An 18,868-nucleotide genomic window follows, 5' to 3' on the forward strand; every position below is an offset into this window, starting at 1 on the left:
CTGGAAAGAGAGAAGTTAGCTAATGGTATTTTTTCTTATCCTTTTGGATAAACAACACTACCTTAATAGGGGAAAGTAGGATATGAGCACAAACCAGTGCAAAGATGGTAATAAATTGGTGTAAAGCAGGGATGTACATTGAATTTACTGCATTTGACCTTTGAAGTGTATCACAGATCTGCAGCAAAATTGGATTTCAGATGATTTAATGGTCTTGAGTTCCAAGGTCATTTGAATCAGAGTCAAATAGTGTATTTCAAGTCCTGTAACTGGTGTCTGGCAAATCCCTTACATCCTTCTCATCAGGTTATATCTTGCTCTACCTGAAATGAGACTTCTAGCTTGTAGGATATTTAAAAAAAGAAGTCTTCTCTTTCTCTCCCACCCCTAGAGAAAAACTTGTTTTATGAGGAGCTGTACCTGCTTCTCAGACTGCATGCTGATTTTGAAATTACTAGCACATCTGTCCAGGCAGATTTTTGATGATTCTTGCTTCCTATCTTCTCAGATTACATCCTGTCCTGCTTAAGTCTCTTTGTGGCTTTCTTCTTTGGGAGCTGGAATCAATGATCCTTATGGGTCCCTTTCAACTCAAGATACTCTATGATTCTTTAGTGTCAGTGGACCTGAGATACAGGATTCCTGCCTTTGCGTTCCTCTGTAGTGTACAACACTAAAAACTTAAAAGCAGTGATCACGTTATTCATTTGCAATGGCCCCTTGAGTCTTTGTTTCTCTGCATTTGTTTGGGCTTTGTAAATGCTCTTTGCAGTTAAGTCACAAAATATTTGCTTGCACCATGGCTTCCAATATTTATACACTTATTTGTTCCACTGTTTTATTAAGTCACGATTCTTTTTTTTTATGCAAAGATTATTTTGGATTTTCTCTACAGTATAAGAAGGCTTTAAATAAAAGCAAAAATCAGATCTTATACAGTAATATCCCCTGCACTTTCTAATACTTTAAATTAGTCTGAAACCCAGTCCTAAGTGGCAGACTATATGGAAGAGTCACAGAGCAGCAAGTGGTAGAAGAGAATACTTGTCCAGCTCTGTCACGGTTCCCACTAGGGTTCTGTTGATGTTTAAAAGGGGGCAGAGCCCAGTCAGCATTCTCTGCAGGAAGGCAATTTGAACCACAAATCTGTGTAAGGCTCCTGTGCCAAGATGTGTGGTACACAGGTGTGATTTGCTGCTGGCTCTGCCTGCTTCCTGGGTCACATAATAGCACTTGTCTATTTTTAAATATGAATACTTTCTGACATTGTGACCATAGAAGTTTTCTGAGTATGTCTTCTGCTGAGGCTCCAATTACACGCAGTTACTCAGGACTTTGGATCTACCTGTACTTTTTTGCTCCAAATTATGGATGGAGCTGACTCCATCTGGAAACTGCATTGCAAATAAATAAATAAATATGGGATCAGTTTTCCCAAGAACTTCAGCATGACTGGGTTTTAACTCACATGAAGTCTACTCTGATTCTTCCTGGGGATTGATAAACCAAGTGAGGTCACTACTGAGAGGAGATTCATGCAACATAACTGAAGTGTCTAGTTGCTTGTGACACTGTAGGTAGAAGATGCATCTCCAGACAGTGTTTAGGTTTAAGGTGATAAATCCTGCTTGGAAACAGCTCACCTCTTCACACCGGCAATACAAGGAGCTTGAACTAAACGTAGTCCTAACTTAAGTGCCTTAGGTGGGTGCCAGAGGTGAGCTGGAGTGTACGCCCCTCAACATTTCTAAAACTCCATCTGAAAAGTGTCTTTTCCTTACCAGCATTTACAAGCATTTACTTTGACCCATTTTAAAACTGAATCCTTGTGTTTTTCTGGCTCTGAAAGCAGTACTGCCTTATGAACACCTTATTAAAGATACTACTCCCACTAACTGCTCCGCATCCGTCAGTGTATTTATCACTTCATAGTTAATAGGCTCTGGCTTAGTAGTATACTTAGCCATGCACAGAAATAAACATGTCTCATTTTGCTGGAGGTACACTTACTCTTAAACACCCTGATGAATTAGGGCTGTATCAGTCATACCAATCTCCTGCCTCAAAATACTTTTGGTTTTTTTTGACAGCCGCAGAAAACTCCAGGTAGCTCTCTATCAGTTGCTTCTGTCTCCAATCCCGTCTATTTCGATATGGGACCATGGTTTAACTATAGTTAAATGCAAGTCTGGCTTTCTAGGTAGCGGTAGTCAACCTGGTCTGTTAAAAAATTACTCAGGGGTGTTTTGGTTTTTTTTTCCATTGGGAGTCCAGCTTTGTGTAGTAGGGCTTTCAGAGGAGCCTCTGCAGGGCAGAATGGAGACTGGGGCTGTGAAGGTGCCCTCTTCTTTCCCCATCACTGGTGTGTGCAGAAGAGTTTGCTCTACATTATGTGGGCCCGCACCTAAAATACTGGCATTGGTCTCTCACTTTCTGAGCAACATGGTAGCAATTTTTGATTTGAAGAATAAGGTTTAGCTTCCACAGAAGATGACCCTGATACTATTAGTTACCATAGTAGCAGTTGAAATGACTACCTGAAAATAGTTTTATTGTGAGGCATATTTTGTATACCATTTATGGAAAAGTAGGATAGCTTGGCAAAATACCCAAAGATAATTATTAAAGGATAATAAAATATATCTTTCTATTAGCTTCTTTTCTAAATCATTGAGTGCAATATATTCTTATAATAACAACTCTGGTGATTTAGACTCCTTGATACTGTCTCTTGGGAACTTTCCAAAACTTTAATCTCATTATTCTTGTGAGTCTTGGGAGATAAGCAGAAGAATAATACTTGTCAGATTCCCTGCAGACTTAATGAATATAAAACTAAGATATGTAGCCCATCTTCAGATTCAGGTTGTATTAAATACAGGATTTCTCTGTAAACTGACTATGTTTGTAAAACTGTCTCCACAAAATCAAAGAGTGTATTTAAGCTCTCAGAGAAATCCCGCTCGCTATGTTTTTTCCATTGTTAATTTCGGTACTTTAAATATTTTTTTCTTGGCAACCGAAAATGTGAAACTGTTTTATTATGAACTCAGTCTTAGAGAAGGTTTTAAAATAACAGTAGTACGTCAAGAGCATAAACACAGCCAATTTATTCAAGGCACTTTAGATAATAGAGTCCTAATAGTAGGGGTTGTTTTACATCTGTTTTTGTAATACACTGTAATGTCCTCAGTGGCTTACTCTGTGAAGCAACTTCATTTGTGTAACTTCATTTTTCACAATTTAGCTGCATTGTTTATAATTGTCTTTACTACATCTTCATCAGCAGTATTAGTTGATCTCCTAGCCTAGCTGAAAACCTCTAGCAAAGCTGCTGTTATTTCTTTACAGGTCAAAGAGATTGTGGCACAGCACACGAAAGAGTGGTCCGAGATGATCAATACGCACAGTGCTGAAGAGCAAGAAATCCGTGATTTACACTTGAACCAACAGTGTGAACTACTGAGGAAACTGCTGATTAATGCTCATGAACAACAAACACAGCAGCTAAAGTTTTCACATGACAGGTGAGCAGGGCAGTGCTACCTAAACGTAAAGGTTGGTTTATGTCTGCTTTGGGTAATGTTTTAGTTTCTTGCGTTGAAAACTCCTGTGATGCTGTCAAAGATACTGGGCTGTGTGCATGGTAGAAGTAAAAGAAGTGATCACACAAGGTCTAGATAGATGCAGGAACGAGCTTCTTAACTGATTTAGATTATCTGAACTTCATTAAAGGCAGGAGATGTGATGAAGCGGTGGTAGTTTGCATCAACTGTGGATGCTTAGACTTTACCCAGAAACTTCAATTCAGCAGCTGAAAACTGAGAACTACCAAATACGGAAATACTCTTTGGAGTTGCTAGTGATTTTGGATGCGTGTGTTTATAGCATTGGCAATTATAAGAGAGATCCATGAAAAGTAAGATCATAAAAACAACGGGTAGCAGGATAAGCTACATTAGACTGATGTATTATCTTCCTACAATATCCTGTTGTCATCACTGGGAATACAGAAGATACTGCATGACACTGCTGTCGTGTTGGTTTTGTAATTAACCATTCTGCCCATTTGAAATTAAATAATATTAAATACACATCATATCCACAGTCTTAAACATGGCAGTAAGTAGAGGAATATTTTTTATGCTGTGATCTATTATGCAAAGCAGCCTAAAAGCATATGAATGCAAAATGTGTGTATACATACATACATATATATTCATATGTCATTGTCTTCAGCATCTTTTACATAAATAGCATGGGGAAAACGTAATAAATAAATCACATTTGAAGAAGGAATTGAAATTATTTTTTTAAATTCCTGAGTGAAAAAACAGCTTATTTTTGCATCAGAGAGAATGCATGCTGGGTCCTCCCAGCTTTCCATCCAACAGAGAATTGTCCCAGCAAAACGCTGTGAGCTCATCTTTATGTTAATCTCTGTGTTAACCCATGTATTCAAGCTGTCCTGCAAAAAATAACCATTCGAAAATGAAGTCCAAAAATTGTTAAATTATAATACAAATGCATCATTCAAAAGATACTGGCCAGAGGAAGGTGCAGTCCTTGGTACTGCACCAACAGCCCAGAGAAATCCCATCACTTTGTTTTTAAGAGTCCTGTTTTCTATCCTATTTGAAATTCATCACAGTGCTTAGAAGATAATTTACTAATGTATAGCCTGTTTGTGGAATAAGACTTTTTTCCCCTCATCTTTTTGAAAGTAAGTTTTTGTTTTCTGTTCTGTACATGTTTTGTTATTCTCGTAACTTTGCTAAAGGCTGTTGTTACAGGAAACTATTATATCTACACTAGGACAAGGTTTGGTTTGGATTTTTTCTACACTTTTTTCTCATAGATTTTCTCTTTCGCTTTGGAGTTTCTGTGTCTCTACACTGTTTAAACAGCCCTAGATCCTTTCTTGTAAATGGTTCTTACACTTTTATTAATGGATCTTGTTCCTTATTAGAAATCATTTGTGTTCAGTCCGTGTATTGTTTTACTAAGAACCAGACCTCAAAATCTACATCCTGACAAATACTAAGAACTACTTCTCAGCTGTGCTAGGAGTAACAACCTTTAAATTTCTTTCTGCTTTATTAATTGCAATTAGTGTGTGTCTGCTTATTTGGGAATTTGTGTGTAACTCCTAAATGTGCAGACTGGGGACTTTACAGTTTAAAACAAATTTAAGACTGTGTATCTATGAATATTTCAGAAGAATTTGGAATGTGAAATATTGAAATGTGAATAACAATGCCACAAAGAGACTTTACACTTAATGATTTGTAAACGTTTTTATAGAATACATTGTGTGTAGGAATACGTATGCATTTATCTGTATAGGTGTATGTAATAGCCAAGAGAGATCTTGGGTAACCATAGGAAAAAAAAGGGTCTATCTGAAAGCAGCGTGGGAGGTGGACCAGGCTCTCAGCATGCTGTTCTTGCTGCTTTGCTCTCTGTGAGCTGCGGTAATGAGTTCGCTATTAGAACAGAGGACACAGGGGTAGTAGGAAAGATCAGTAATCTAAAGCGATGTAGTTTTCTGCTGTAGGGTAAATACTTTTCCTCCATGTGCTGTACAAAAAGCAATTGCAGTTTGTACTTTGAGCTCATTTAAAAACAAAGCAGAAGGCAGCAGATACTACTAAAAATCTGAAGCTTATTGAACTCCAGGGGTGCTGTGCCCCCTGCCACCCTAGACTGGGTTAGCTTGACTGACTGGGATGTAGTGAGCTTGCAGCATTACAGAAACTGGGGATGTGAAGCTGTTAGTCACAAGCACTGTGTGCTCCAGATAAAATAACATGAGTCAGAAAGAAAAATAATGTGTATGGGGTTTTTTTTCAATAGAAGAAGAGGTTTCTAGTCATTCAAACAATACTGGTGACATGAAATAACATGTTAATGCACTTTAATGCCATCTAAATATATGTATAAATTCCAAGGGTAGATTTACTTGCTTAAAGGTAAGTATCCCTTTAAAACACGTTTGTATAAATTTCAGAGGTGCAGTCAGTATGACACGGTAGGAAATCAGCAGTTAAATCTTGCAGTTCATGGGCCACATTTTCAGAATCCTTTTTTTTCTTTCCTTTACCATCCTGCTGTACCTATTTCTTCCAGTTAACTCTGTCTACGGGCATCACTTGTGAGCGGGAGGGAGTTCTCCCCTAGTGGCATAGCGCTGGCAGCCAGACCAGCATGGGCTGAACTTGAGACTCGATGTAAAACCCCACGCCAGGCAGTTGAGAAGCGTAGTCATGCTAGAACTTTGGCCCTGTCTTTGAGAAGTGCTATTTTAGAAACAAGGAGTGGTCCCTACAAGTGCTTCTTTGTGATTTTTTTAAAAGCAAGATAGGATTTTTCATTTTTTCTGTTAATAATACTTTTTATTTCTTGCAAGCAGTGAAAACCCAACACGCAGAGAAAGACCCAACAGCAGTGCAACTCAGAGCTAGATTATAGTTTGCACAATAGAGAAACAGTTGCATATAGATGTGTTGGCTCTTTCAGCCATATCCATGCCCAAAGCCTCATTTTGAAATCATCAGTGATGCACAGTAGTCCTCTAATCCTCTTAACTTCTTTCGCTCTAAAATCATACCTGATGCAAATAGGCTAAATCAGTTCGAACACCTACACTTAACTTTTTTCATATCCTTGATATGACATCATAGGATTTCACAAGTATTACTGCCACAAGTAATAAAAATAAATTATTTCAATACTGCTCTTAAGATAGTGTGCTGGAAAATTATTTCAGATTCAGTGTAGAAAATAAAAGCTTTTATTTGGAGAAAGGACTGTTGGAATGAAATGTGACACAACACATTTCAACACATTTTCTAGAACCTGATCTAATTTTTGCTGGGATACCACTGCTTTTAAATCTGCATTCAGGAAATGTTTCACCCTCTGAACTCTTGGAGGAAAAAAAGGTGCTTCATTTCTCGAATAAAAATTTTAAACTGAGGAAAATGTAAGTCTTGGAACGAAGTTGCCTTGTGGTATTTAATGAATAATGATGAAAGACAGCTAAAAAAGATTCAGTGACGTTTCATTAAAATAAGCACTCTGTTATGTGCCACACGCCTCCTCTTCTGTGTGTACAAAATACTTAGAAATTTGGGTTAATAAGTACAATAATTGTTTAGCACTCCACTTAGGATCGTGTCCAGAAAAAGAGACTAAGGTACTGCCTTGGCTTGCGATGGGTAACTTTTAGATGTTTATGCACTACTGGGGACTTTGCAATCCGTTACTCACTGCCTAATTTCCATATATAATTCCAGTTTAAATAAGCACTTAATATCAGGAGCTGCAAGTGCTGGAATGCTAAGCAGACAGTAAGCAGGAGGCAGCCTTCAGGGATGGCCTTTTTGGAGCTCAGCTGGCTTGCCCAGAGTGACGAAAAGCCTTCTCCTTACTCAAAATTCATAAGCCATTTCTGAAAGTCAGCTTCTGTGCTGTTACTCCCAACAAAGAATCACAACCTCTTTTTATTTTTAAAACAACAAAATATTTATTTACTTATTTTCCGGTTTTCTACTATATTGGCTGAAACACTGAAGAGGTTTTCCACCTGCCGAGTCAAACCACACCACTTGGACATTATCCCTGGAATAATCCTCCTGTTAAAGCTACCTTGTTTCACACAAAATGCTACAAGGTTCACAGGGCCAGAAGAAGAAACCAAGCATAAGTCTGACCACGGTCTAAACCACAGGGCTCTCTTCAGGCCTAAATTAGAAGCCTTGAAAGGAAGTCTGTCAGTTCATACCACAGCTACCAAATATTACTACTATTCATATTGCAGTCATGTGCCGAGTGCAGGATTTGTAAATTTTTTATGCAGTTTTAAAAGACAAATTGCATTTCCTAAATGGCTGATAGTAACTCATAGTCGAATAACTCTTATATACTAGGAAGAAAAGAGTATTTTATACCTTTTTATAACATTCAAAGTGTAAAAGTACTTTAAACTGATCTTTCAGATTATATTCTCTGGAACAAATGGGGATTTCTGAATGCTTATTCAAGTCGTATAAAGTCTACCCAAAAGAAGGCAATTTTCATGTGGTTTGTTCTTTCCTCTTTCTTAGTGCATCAAGGACAAAATTAACCACAGTGTAGAGTAGTATCAAGAAACCAACTTCAGCAATTGTGTCTTAGGCATTAATGACTTTCTTTGGTTTTGCCTAGGGAAAGCAAGGAAATGCGTGCCAACCAGGCTAAAATATCTATGGAGAACAGCAAAGCCATAAGCCAAGACAAATCTATCAAAAATAAAGCAGAGAGAGAGAGGTAAGTATTAGATCCCCCTTCTTGAGAAGGAAAGAATGCTGTCAAAGGCTGACAGGTGAACTCATGGATTAATTTTATTAAAACCATGCTTTTATGTATGGAAACAATGTCTAATGATTCTGCTGAATATATTTTAGATGACCAGTTTAGGAAAAATACTGCTTTTCTCATATTTATCCTTTTAATAAATGTGATTGCCTGGTTCCAGCAGGGATAGGGTTTATTTTCACAAGGAGCTGGGATGGGACGCTTACCCAAACTAGCCAAAGGGATATTCGGTACCATGTGACATCATATATGCTCTTCATATACCTTGGGGAGCTGGCGCGGGGGCAGGAATCACTGCTCAGGAGCAGGCTGGGGCTTTTCCAGGTTCCTAATCATGTTTTGTATATTCCTTTATCAGTATTATTGTTGTTTTCCCCTTTGCTGTTCTGTTAAACTGCTTTTATCTCAACCCATGAGTTTTGCCTTTTTTGTTCCAATTGTCCACCCATCCCTCCACTGGCGGGGGAGTAAGTGAACAACTTCATGGTTCTTTATTGCCAGCTGGGGCTAACCCTTAAAGTGCGTTAAACCTTTTTGCTGTTGCTTTTTAAATTAAATTAGGGCTATACTGAAAAGGGAGCCTGAGGTTTGATTCTAGCTAGAGTTAGAACAACTGGAGAGGCAGCATCACTAAAAACACAAGAAGCTGGTGCCAGTGAAAGGCTTTCTCCTTCATCTACTGATAACATGGAGGAGAGGTGAAACGTGAAGGAAGGAGTGCCAAAAGTGATGATAATCAGCAGAGAGGGTGATGGAAGATAGGAGTGAAGAAGCAGGAGGAGTACTCCACAGCAGCACACATGTTGCTTCTCCACTCCTGAACTGAACTGCAGCTCTCTCCCTTGTTATGTGCTGGCACTGGCAACCTGGCCAGCATCCAGGCTTAGCAAACCAAGGGCACTGCTGCACTTGCAAAAGTGGGTTACTCACAGCACGTTTGGGGATGAAAGCCTTAATTGACTAGAGAGACTAGACAGACACTTGCCAGTACCAGCTACTGAGACCTTTTGGAGGATTAATCTGCATTACAGCTATTTTAAGTTTCTTCTGTTTATCCTAAAAGTTTCCAAATAAATAGATAAAAGCAGAGTCTACACGATGATGTCTCATAAGCCTTCAGGGTTTCCCCTTCACTTTTGTCTTGCCATCTGGCTCATTCTTTCCTCTTTTATATTCCCTCCTTGGCACTGCGCTGTTTTGGTCAAGAGGCTTGAACTTGTTCCCACTGAACTAAGTCCCTTGAGTATTACAGACTCCAAGTTCATCAGGAAGATGAGTCGTTGGAGCCCTTGGTAACTGGATGCTTAGTTAATACAAGACCTCCACTAAAGACTCTGAGATAAATCTGTTCCCAGATTTGAAAGCAGTCTGAATTCAGTTCTGGTTTTCAGGCTCTGCGATTAGTCTGATTCAGCTCTTTGAACTATTTTTGGTATATTTCATGATGGAAATCTTAGGAAGAAACACTTTGCAGTTAGGTACTTTATGTAAATGTTATTTGTATACTTATCTGTTTGCTTAAATAACAGCTTTAAGAACCTTACAGCACTGGTAAGCTGTAACTTTACTTGTGATCATTAGATGATTTTTCTATTACCACTGTTGAAAGATGTAGCACGTTTTATATACCAAAACAAATTGAGAGCAGAGTGCAGTGAGGAACACACAAATGAATTAAACTTTTTTTTTTTTTAAGTTCTGTCCACCACTCTTGATTGAGGGGAAAAAAGCAAACTTGATTCACAATGGTCTTGACCTTTTTTTTCCAAGTGTTCAATCATACTGTCAATGTACTTGGAAACCTTTAAGTGTACGGATGCATAGGCAGAGAAGTGTACAGTTTTCCATTAGTCCCATATGGTAAAGATAATCAGAAACCAAAATATATCTTATAAGTTTGTGATTCCCTCGGTTGTGGCTCTTGGGTTTCTTTTTTTCCAATGAGTCTTCATGGACAACATTTGCATTTTTTCAGGCGAGTCAGAGAACTGAACAGCAGCAACACAAAAAAGTTCCTGGAAGAGAGAAAAAGGGTAACTATAACCTTGACAAAGTCACTGGGCACTATTTCTGGATATTCATTTTCATTCCTCTGTGTTGAGAATCCAGCTCTAGTAGACAAACAGATGTTTGTCCTTGCTTTGTTCCACATACTTGTAGTGTAAAAGATGCAGCATCTATATGAGAGGATGCTATTTTAAATTAACAAAATTACTATTCATTGTTTTGTATTTGCTACTTTTATGCAATATGTATTTTATATGTAATATGTATAATATAAATATTATATTAATAGCTCTTCTTAAGATTGGGTGATACAATAGGCCTCCTGTGATGTTTTGTGCCATCCAAGTGGGACAACATAGTGTATATATATATATATATATATATATATGTTTCAAGGAAGTTTTTATTTTGCTTGTTAATAATGTGTTACGTTCCCCCCCCCCCCCCCCCCCATTATTTTCTCTTGCTTGCAGCTGGCAATGAAGCAGTCAAAAGAAATGGATCAGTTGAAAAAAGTTCAACTTGAGCATTTAGAAGTCTTGGAGAAGCAGAATGAGCAGGTATCTTATTTTAAAGGTTTAAAAGAAAAGCAAGCTAGTGAAAACAGTAACCAGAATCAGGCTGAGTAGAATGCTTCTAAATGTAAGTCATTACTGAACTTGGGAAAGTTGCCTTGTTCGTGGTCACTCACCTACTTGTGGAGTTAAAACGAAGAGGTGAAGTGACTTAAATAATGATAGAGAACCAGATTTGTTTCAGATTATCATGTGAAAGCTAGACTGCTTAGCCAGGGTCTGTCTTTCCGTCTTTTCAGCTGTTCAGCCATGTTGATACTCATTAGCTAGATATGACAGTCATAAAAGGCCCAGCATATCCATTTTAATTACTCCCCAAAAGTACCTCAAGCAAATCTGTTTCCTTCATTTTGGAAACTTACATTTCTAGTGCTGACTGGAAAATAGAGATGAAACGTGCACAGAGCATCTCTGAATTCTAAGAGACAGTTAGTTTGGACTGAATTCTAGAGATGTATAGTAGCATGGGGAGTCTTATCTGTACTAGTACACTCTTTCCTAATTAAAATACCTTATTATTTTCTGCTAGTTTATAAGCTCTTTTTTTTTTTTTTTTTTAATTGAAAAACCACTTGGCAAGGAAAGGAAAATTCTAATCTTATTTCTGGTAGAAGCAATGCTATATTCTGAGCAGTTCCCCTGGTTGAGCCAGCAGAGTTGTAGTAATTGCATGGACTTGCAGTACCGCACTTCACAAATGTAAACTGCAAGGGGAATATACCCAGCAATTCAGTGAGGTGAGAGAGAAGGGGTGTATTTAATACCCATTACTTTGAGGAGTTATGTACTACTTTGTTACAAAATGTGCAGAACTGGAACTATCTGGCAGACATTATAGTCTGAATTAAAGCCGTTTTGCAGAGTGGAGGGGAAGAGAAGAGTACATGCAAATCAAGTATTTCCATTGTGAGGAGAGAGTCTTACAGCCCCAAAGGCTACAGCATAGTTAACTTCTAGGAGGGGTTGACAGCATGTAGGATCATAGACAGCTGCTACCATTGAACCCCAGCCACCATGACTCTGTCTTCTGATTGCTCCACCTCCCTTCTGGACAACAACCAAAATTTCTTGTCTGTTCCCACACAGGGTTTCTGTAGGTCCCATCTCTAACATCTAGCGTGAATGGATCTGTCTGTCAGTCTGCTCCTGAGCAATATCTGCACATAATCAAAAGGCAGGGGAGGCAGGCAGCTGGGGAAGGCCATTGGACTACAGTGGATCTGCAGCATCACTGTAGAGAGCATGAGAGAACTGTGATAGTTGACAAAAAATGGTGGGATTGATCCAGAGATAGATGTTTTCAGTGGTTTCTTTCCACTGGCTTCACAGAGCTTTGGATGCAATTTTTAAAAACATAAGGACAAGAGGGAATTATTATAGTTGTGCTTTTAACTACAATGTGATAATCACGTTATGTATAAGGGAGGGAGGTTGCTGGGAAATAAGTGTGGGTCATTAAAGGAGTCACCTCTTTCAGCAATTAGATACTTCCCTCACCTAGGGTTACAGCTTCCACTGCTGAGAGATGGTAACAGCCTACATAAGCTTGCTCATACTCCATTTCAGTGCAGAGATGAAGCCAGCTTAAATCAGCAATGATTAAGTGGAGTAAAATCATTCACATGCTGGCTATTACTGTTGTGTGGGCAAGTGGTGGCCTCCATCACAGGGGTAGTCCTTAACAGCTTTTTAACTCACCCTAATTTGATCCATCAGAGAATATATTTTCATACCTGCTGTTTCAACCACTTCCTTTTAGCCCCAAAAGTGCACCACAGCAAACCCCCAGCTGGGTCTGGTTTTGTTGTTATACACGTTGATGTACAAAAGCTAGTTGGGTCAAGATAAAGGTGGTATTTGTTTAATGAGAATTTTGAAGTGTGACTTATTTTTTGTCCTGATCAAGGGAAGAAATTTTTCATACAAATACACAATGTAGAAAAGTAGAATTATGGGTGGAAACAGCCTTCAATACAAACTGTTATGAATTTAAATTTGTTTTGTTTTATGTATGTTTTTCTTGCATTAATTTTTCAATCTCACTTCAGTTTTCATTCATTTAATTTGCTTCTTGTTGTATTACTCAATTTTGACATTATTATTTTTGTACAAACAGCTTTTGAAATCCTGTCATGCAGTGTCTCAAACACAAGGTAGGATGGACGTATAATAAGCAAACTATTATTTCAGTGTGCTTTCCTTCTAAATTAAGTCATTATCATTGGAGCCCTCCGTGTAAATGCAACCATTAGAAGTACCATTGACATAGTGAACACAATGTTAATCTTGTTTGCGCACAGATATTAGAGCCTGACACAGTATTAACAGTATTTTGTGCTTTAGCATCCCAAATTCAGATGCATATGAGTAGTGATGTGCAGAGAAAATATTTAGAGATTAACTTGTACATTACCTGTCGTTACTGAAGGATACGCTTAGAGTTCTAAACTGTGTCTGTTGATCTCTGTGTGGTGGGTTCACCCTGTCTGGACACCAGGTGCCCACCAAAGCTGCTCTATCACTTCCCCTTCTCAGCCGCACCGGGGAGAGAAAATGTAACAAAAGGCTCGTGAATTGAGATAAGGACAGGGAGAGATCATTCACCAGTTACCATCACGGGCAAAACAGACTCGACTTGGGGAAAAAGATAGTTTAATTTATTACCAATCAAATCAGAGGAGGATAATGAGAAATAAAACCAAATGTTAAAACACCTTCCCCCCACCCCTCCCTTCTTGCTGGGCTCAGCTTCACTCACGAGGACTCCTCACACTCTTCCCCTGCTCCAACATGGAGTCCCTCCCGTGGGAGACAGTCCTCCATGAACTTCTCCAGTGTGAGTCCTTCCCGCAGGTGCAGTTCTTCATGAACTCCAGTGTGGGTCCCTTCCATGGGGCGCAGTCCTTCAGGAACAGACTGCTCCAGTGTGGGTCCACCAGTCCTGCCAGCAGACCTGCTCCAGCATGGGCTCCTCTCTCCATGGGGCCACAGGTCCTGCCAGGAGCCTGCTCCAGCAGGGGGTTCCCATGGGTTCACAGCCTCCTTCAGGCATCTGCCTGCTCTGGCATGGGGTCTTCCATGGGCTGCAGGGGCATCTGTGCTCCAGCACCTGCAGCACCTCCTCCTTCTCCTTCTTCACTGGCTTTGGTGTCTGCAGAGTTGTTGCTTTCACATCTCGTTCCTCTAGACTGCTGTTTTCACAGCAGTTTTTCCCCCTTTCTTAAATACGTTATCTCAGAGGTGCTACCACTGTCGCGGATGTGCTCAGCCTTGGCCGGTGGCAGGTCCCTCATAGAGCCACCTGGCATTGGCTCTATCAACATAGGGGAAGCTTCTAGCAGCTTCTCACAGAAGCCACCTCTGTAGCCCCTCCGCTACCAAAACTTTGCCACACAAACCCAATGCAATCTAAGAAAACTGTTTTAGTGTTAACACACATATGATTAACTGCTAATGCTGATAGGCAAAGAGTATCCACATATGGTAATAAAAAAAAGTAATTCCACACTAAGAATAGCAAAATACAGAACAGATTGCTAGAAATAGCTTTTTAGTGTCTAAAGAAGAGAGGCTTCCAGCGCTTTAAAATTCACTTCAAAATCCAACACATCACAAGGTATGGCAATTATATTTACCATGTGGCTGTGCTGCTGTGGCTTCCTAAATAACTGTTACTCACAAGGAGTCTCTATTGACCCTTGTCTTACCAGGGGAAACAGTTACATTAGGCTTGAACATCCAGTTGTATAGTATTCCCTGATCCAAATTATTTTCTTGAATTGATAGCATACTTGTACCTTGCACCACTGAGTCTGACAGCACCCACTCCAATAACATTTATTTATAGACATATAATGAGGGGAAAAAAGCATTCATTAGGCTAGGGAAAAAAAATATTCTTTTACTATGTATAGTTCTTAGACTGTCTTATATCTTACTAGGTAGCAAGCATCTTGAAAGCAAAGTCCATTAGCTGCCACTTACTTCATGAATTCACTGTATCTTCAACACTGCTTTCCAGAAGGCTCATCTTCAAGTGTTGTGCCTGTGTGTTCACGTCAGAATGCAGCGTCTGAACCAGCCTCAGACTAGCAAAACTGGGCATTCTGGTCTATGCTAATGTGTTCTTTGAAACCAAGTTATCAGTAAAATAATTCAGTACGTCGGCATGAAGAATATTTATAGGACACTATGTGCCAGTAGTTAAGTCACAAGCTTAAAACGTGAAATGTGTGAGTCACTAGGAAACAAACACGGGGAGTTTTTTTTGTCTGGAATTTCATTTCACACACAGGTAAAATCCAGGCAACGTTTCAGAAGAGGTTGTACATATTGATTTATTTATTATGTTTCCATATTTTCATGTTAAAATTATTTCTTCATTACTTTCAAGCTTTTAACTCATTTAAATGGAGAGCATTGATTAATTTTTAATCATATTTATGACGGTTGCTTTGCTATTATCATAATTACTTTTTTCCCCAAGATGATGATGATTATGAAAGTACAGGGCTAGATTTTTCAAGAAGGCACATATATCACATCTGCACAAACCCAGATTTACCTTGCAAAATGAATAGCTGTGCATCTCATTAGTTTAGAGCTACATCTGCCCATTTTCACATATGCGAATATGTGTTTGCACATCCGGAATAGGGGACTCCTTAAGTAGGAGCTTATATAGCAAATTTCCCTTTCTAAGCAACATTTACTACTTTTTGAAGAACGTAGTTGATGTAAATCAAGTCCAGTTAACCATTCTTCCCTGCATGGTGTACAGAAAGCAGTTACACCAAAGAAAATAATACCTTTGTTTGCCTCTTCCTAAACCTGTCCTAATCCTCTGGAGCTTGGTTGTAAAGATAGATGGGTTAGGTTGCCCTCTGGGTCAACTATTCAGAGTCCTTTGGGTTATGGATTTAAATAACTTCCCAGACTGAGAGCCCTCAGAGAAAATGAAGAGATGGTGACTGCCAGTGCCATTAAACTGCAGAGTTTCAAACCGAAGTGCAATTTCTAATCTGTAACTGAGCCACAGGAGGAGTAAGCATGCGTGTGTGTGTGTCTGCGAGAGAAAAAGGGAGGGAGAGGAAGAAGGGAATTAAAAAAGCTCTTTAAGCAGGGGATTCCCAGGCCAGTTACTGTTTATGTACAGTGCTTTAACTCTGCTTGCAAAGCCTGAGGCATGCAGAGTTTTTAGCGAGATCTGGCATACATTCATTGCTGTGTTCTGCACAGTGTATTTGGATACAGTTTCAGGTGGGTTCAGTGTGTGTAATCCCGTGGAGCATATAGCAGTAGTCTGATCCTGAGGTGAAAAACAGCATGTCTGTCATCATAAGGATCTCCAGGACGGATGGAGATTATTTTAAAAGAATAATTATTTAAAAAACTGTTACTTGTAAAAATCTTGCTTACTGCAAGGAAGATGTTACACTGATGGATTTTTGACATTCATTGTCTTTATGAAAGAAACGAGTCTAGATCATAGATCTAGATCTCTAAACATTTCAGGAAGTAACACATTGCAGTACTCGCACAACAGCAGTGAAACATACATTCCCAAAGACCTGTCCTGTCAGGTGAAACAGTCAAATCAGCATCTGCCTGGTTTTCCAACCCAAAATCGAAGCTTCTGCATTTTACCATACATGTCTTCAGCGAGTCAACCCATGACTCTTGAAATAGGATCAAAAATACTTCCCAGGAATTTGTAGACGTTAGAACTAGAACTACATCTGATTTTGAAAACAGCATGGCACTGGGAGGGGGGTGGGTGTGTAAACATAATTTTATTACATGTATTTCACTGTGTTTTGCCTGTATTTCACTCCGACACTATCATATAAAACGTGTTTCATTTTGAACAAAAGGTCTAATGCAATGCTTCATGCAGTTATTTTGGATTGCAGGCAAAGGAGATGCAGCAGATGGTGAAGCTGGAAGCAGAGATGGATCGCAGGCCAGCAACAGTGGTCTAAAGCCTCAACAAGCAAATTGAACTTGGAGAACAAAGGATCCTTAAAATGAGAGCAAAATTCAAAATAATGTTGCTGAGGTTTAAAAGTGGGCTTTTTTTTTTTGTTGGGGGGGGGGCTGTTGGTTTTTTTGTTTTTAATGTATAAAGTGTAGCTATGGACCATCAAGTCTTAAGGTTTGCATTATTTCTTTTTTAACACTGGGCACTGAATTTCCTTTGTTGGATTTCCATGATAAGAATTTCCTTTGTTCAGAAAACCACTAATCGGATGATGAAGACAGTTTTTAAACCCAGTCCTGTATTCCTTTCTGTATCTCAACAGGCAGCTTGCCTGCCTCAGAATTATACAATCAGAACCTTGAAACACAACAGGTATTTTTAACGTCATCTCAAATGGCAACAAAACTGTAATCAAGTCGTGCTATTTTCTTTCCATTTGTGTTCTTACGTGTGATATGTTGTGTAGAACCCTCATGCTGCCAGATCCCGACAAGCAACAACTCGTCAGATGCTCAGCACCTGATGTCATCAAGCCCACTGAACTGGATTGTCTGCTAAGTCAGCGTAATAATCAGTATAGTAATGAGTTGTTTGGGCAATTTTAAATTATATTTCAAAGTATTTTTCAGGCAGCAGACAGTAGGCAGTTGAAAGTTAACTGTGTATATTCAAACGTACGATATGTACAAAGTCATCGGCCAAATTCATCAACTGTAACAGTAACTTGACAGGATTATTTCTGCAGTCCAGTGATGCCATTCACAAGTGCCATATCAACTCTTATCATGTCTGAAAGAAACCGATATCCTGTAAAAGTTACTGCAGTGGTTGGCGTGAGGGAAATACAGTGCATTTGTGCCAAAACTGATCAGTGCTCTAAGGAATTATGTATTAGGCACTTTAAGAAAAGTTTACATCCTACATTGCTTGTATAGAAATTGCATTTTTCATCCTGTTGCTGCAGATCCCAGATACTACAGTTCATTGTAACTTAAGGATTGTTTAAATGGCTTTTGGCAAAAAGTTTGTAACTGTGAAAATGTAAAAAGTATTTATACACTTCAGAATCACAACATTGTAGAAAATCACATACATGTTGCCACGTGATAAAATTAGTAAGCAGAAATGCTAAGAGTATGTTTGCATGTGATACAAATGCTATTAAGACTGTAATGCCTACTCTATGACCACAGTCATTCTACTAGCTGGTAAATACTGAATAAATGTATGGCACAGAATATTGTTTGATTAATTACAAAGACTTTTAGCATAACGAAGTCTCTATATATATGTGTGTATATTAATTACGTGGGCATTCTTGATACTTGTAGTAAAAGAAAAGTACATAACTAATTTAATTTTACACAAAAGTATTTATGCAGATTTTCAGAATTTCATATCAGGAATAACCTTTTTATGTCCATTAGATATAAAAACAATTTGCTAATGTGTTAATTTGCATGTTTCCAGCGCTTGCTGTAGTTATATCGCAAAACAATGCATGTAAGCATTCCGCTTGGAATTTGTCCATGCTGCCAATTCAAAGATGACTGCATGGAAAACTGGTAGTTTAGAACAAATCAGATTCCTGATTTCAATGTACTAAGCACCAATTACTTTATTGTATATGCTTGTACAAAGAAATTCTACATATTCCTATAAACAAGATAAATGAAAAGAGATAATTATGTTATTGTCAGTCCTGAGATGAAACTTTCAACTTCTCTAATAAAAACCTTAAAAATTCAAAACCTTTAGTTTTGACTGTAGTGAATTGTAGGGTGGTGGTATTATTACTGACAAATTTTTAGTAAGTTGTATTTCCTGTAAAAATGTGCATAGTGTAAATATATTTCTATCACAGCTTATTTATTCAAAGGACTCTTCTTTCTTTTAAGTGATAGAAGAATTGTGCAGTGTTGGTCCTCGCAGCACTACCCGAGTACAG

General features: G+C 38.7%; 1 protein-coding gene across 5 annotated transcripts in view; it reads left to right on the forward strand.

Moving 5' to 3' along the window:
* PLCB4 (phospholipase C beta 4) overlaps positions 1–18,666 on the forward strand; it is a 91,993-nt gene extending 73,327 nt beyond the window's left edge. For 3 of the 5 annotated variants that reach the window (XM_074151046.1, XM_074151047.1, XM_074151048.1), the window contains 6 exons: positions 3,352–3,527; positions 8,209–8,310; positions 10,334–10,391; positions 10,839–10,925; positions 13,057–13,093; positions 16,853–18,666. In XM_074151046.1, the coding sequence (XP_074007147.1) occupies positions 3,352–3,527; positions 8,209–8,310; positions 10,334–10,391; positions 10,839–10,925; positions 13,057–13,093; positions 16,853–16,941 (549 nt within the window). In that variant the 3' untranslated portion in view covers positions 16,942–18,666. The remainder of the gene's footprint in view (positions 1–3,351; positions 3,528–8,208; positions 8,311–10,333; positions 10,392–10,838; positions 10,926–13,056; positions 13,094–16,852) is intronic. The other 2 variants (XM_074151049.1, XM_074151050.1) reach the window with 1 other exon arrangement.
* The last annotated feature ends 202 nt before the right edge of the window (positions 18,667–18,868 follow it).

This window comes from Numenius arquata, chromosome 7 (genome assembly GCF_964106895.1).
Source record: "Numenius arquata chromosome 7, bNumArq3.hap1.1, whole genome shotgun sequence".
Lineage (NCBI taxonomy): Eukaryota > Metazoa > Chordata > Aves > Charadriiformes > Scolopacidae > Numenius > Numenius arquata.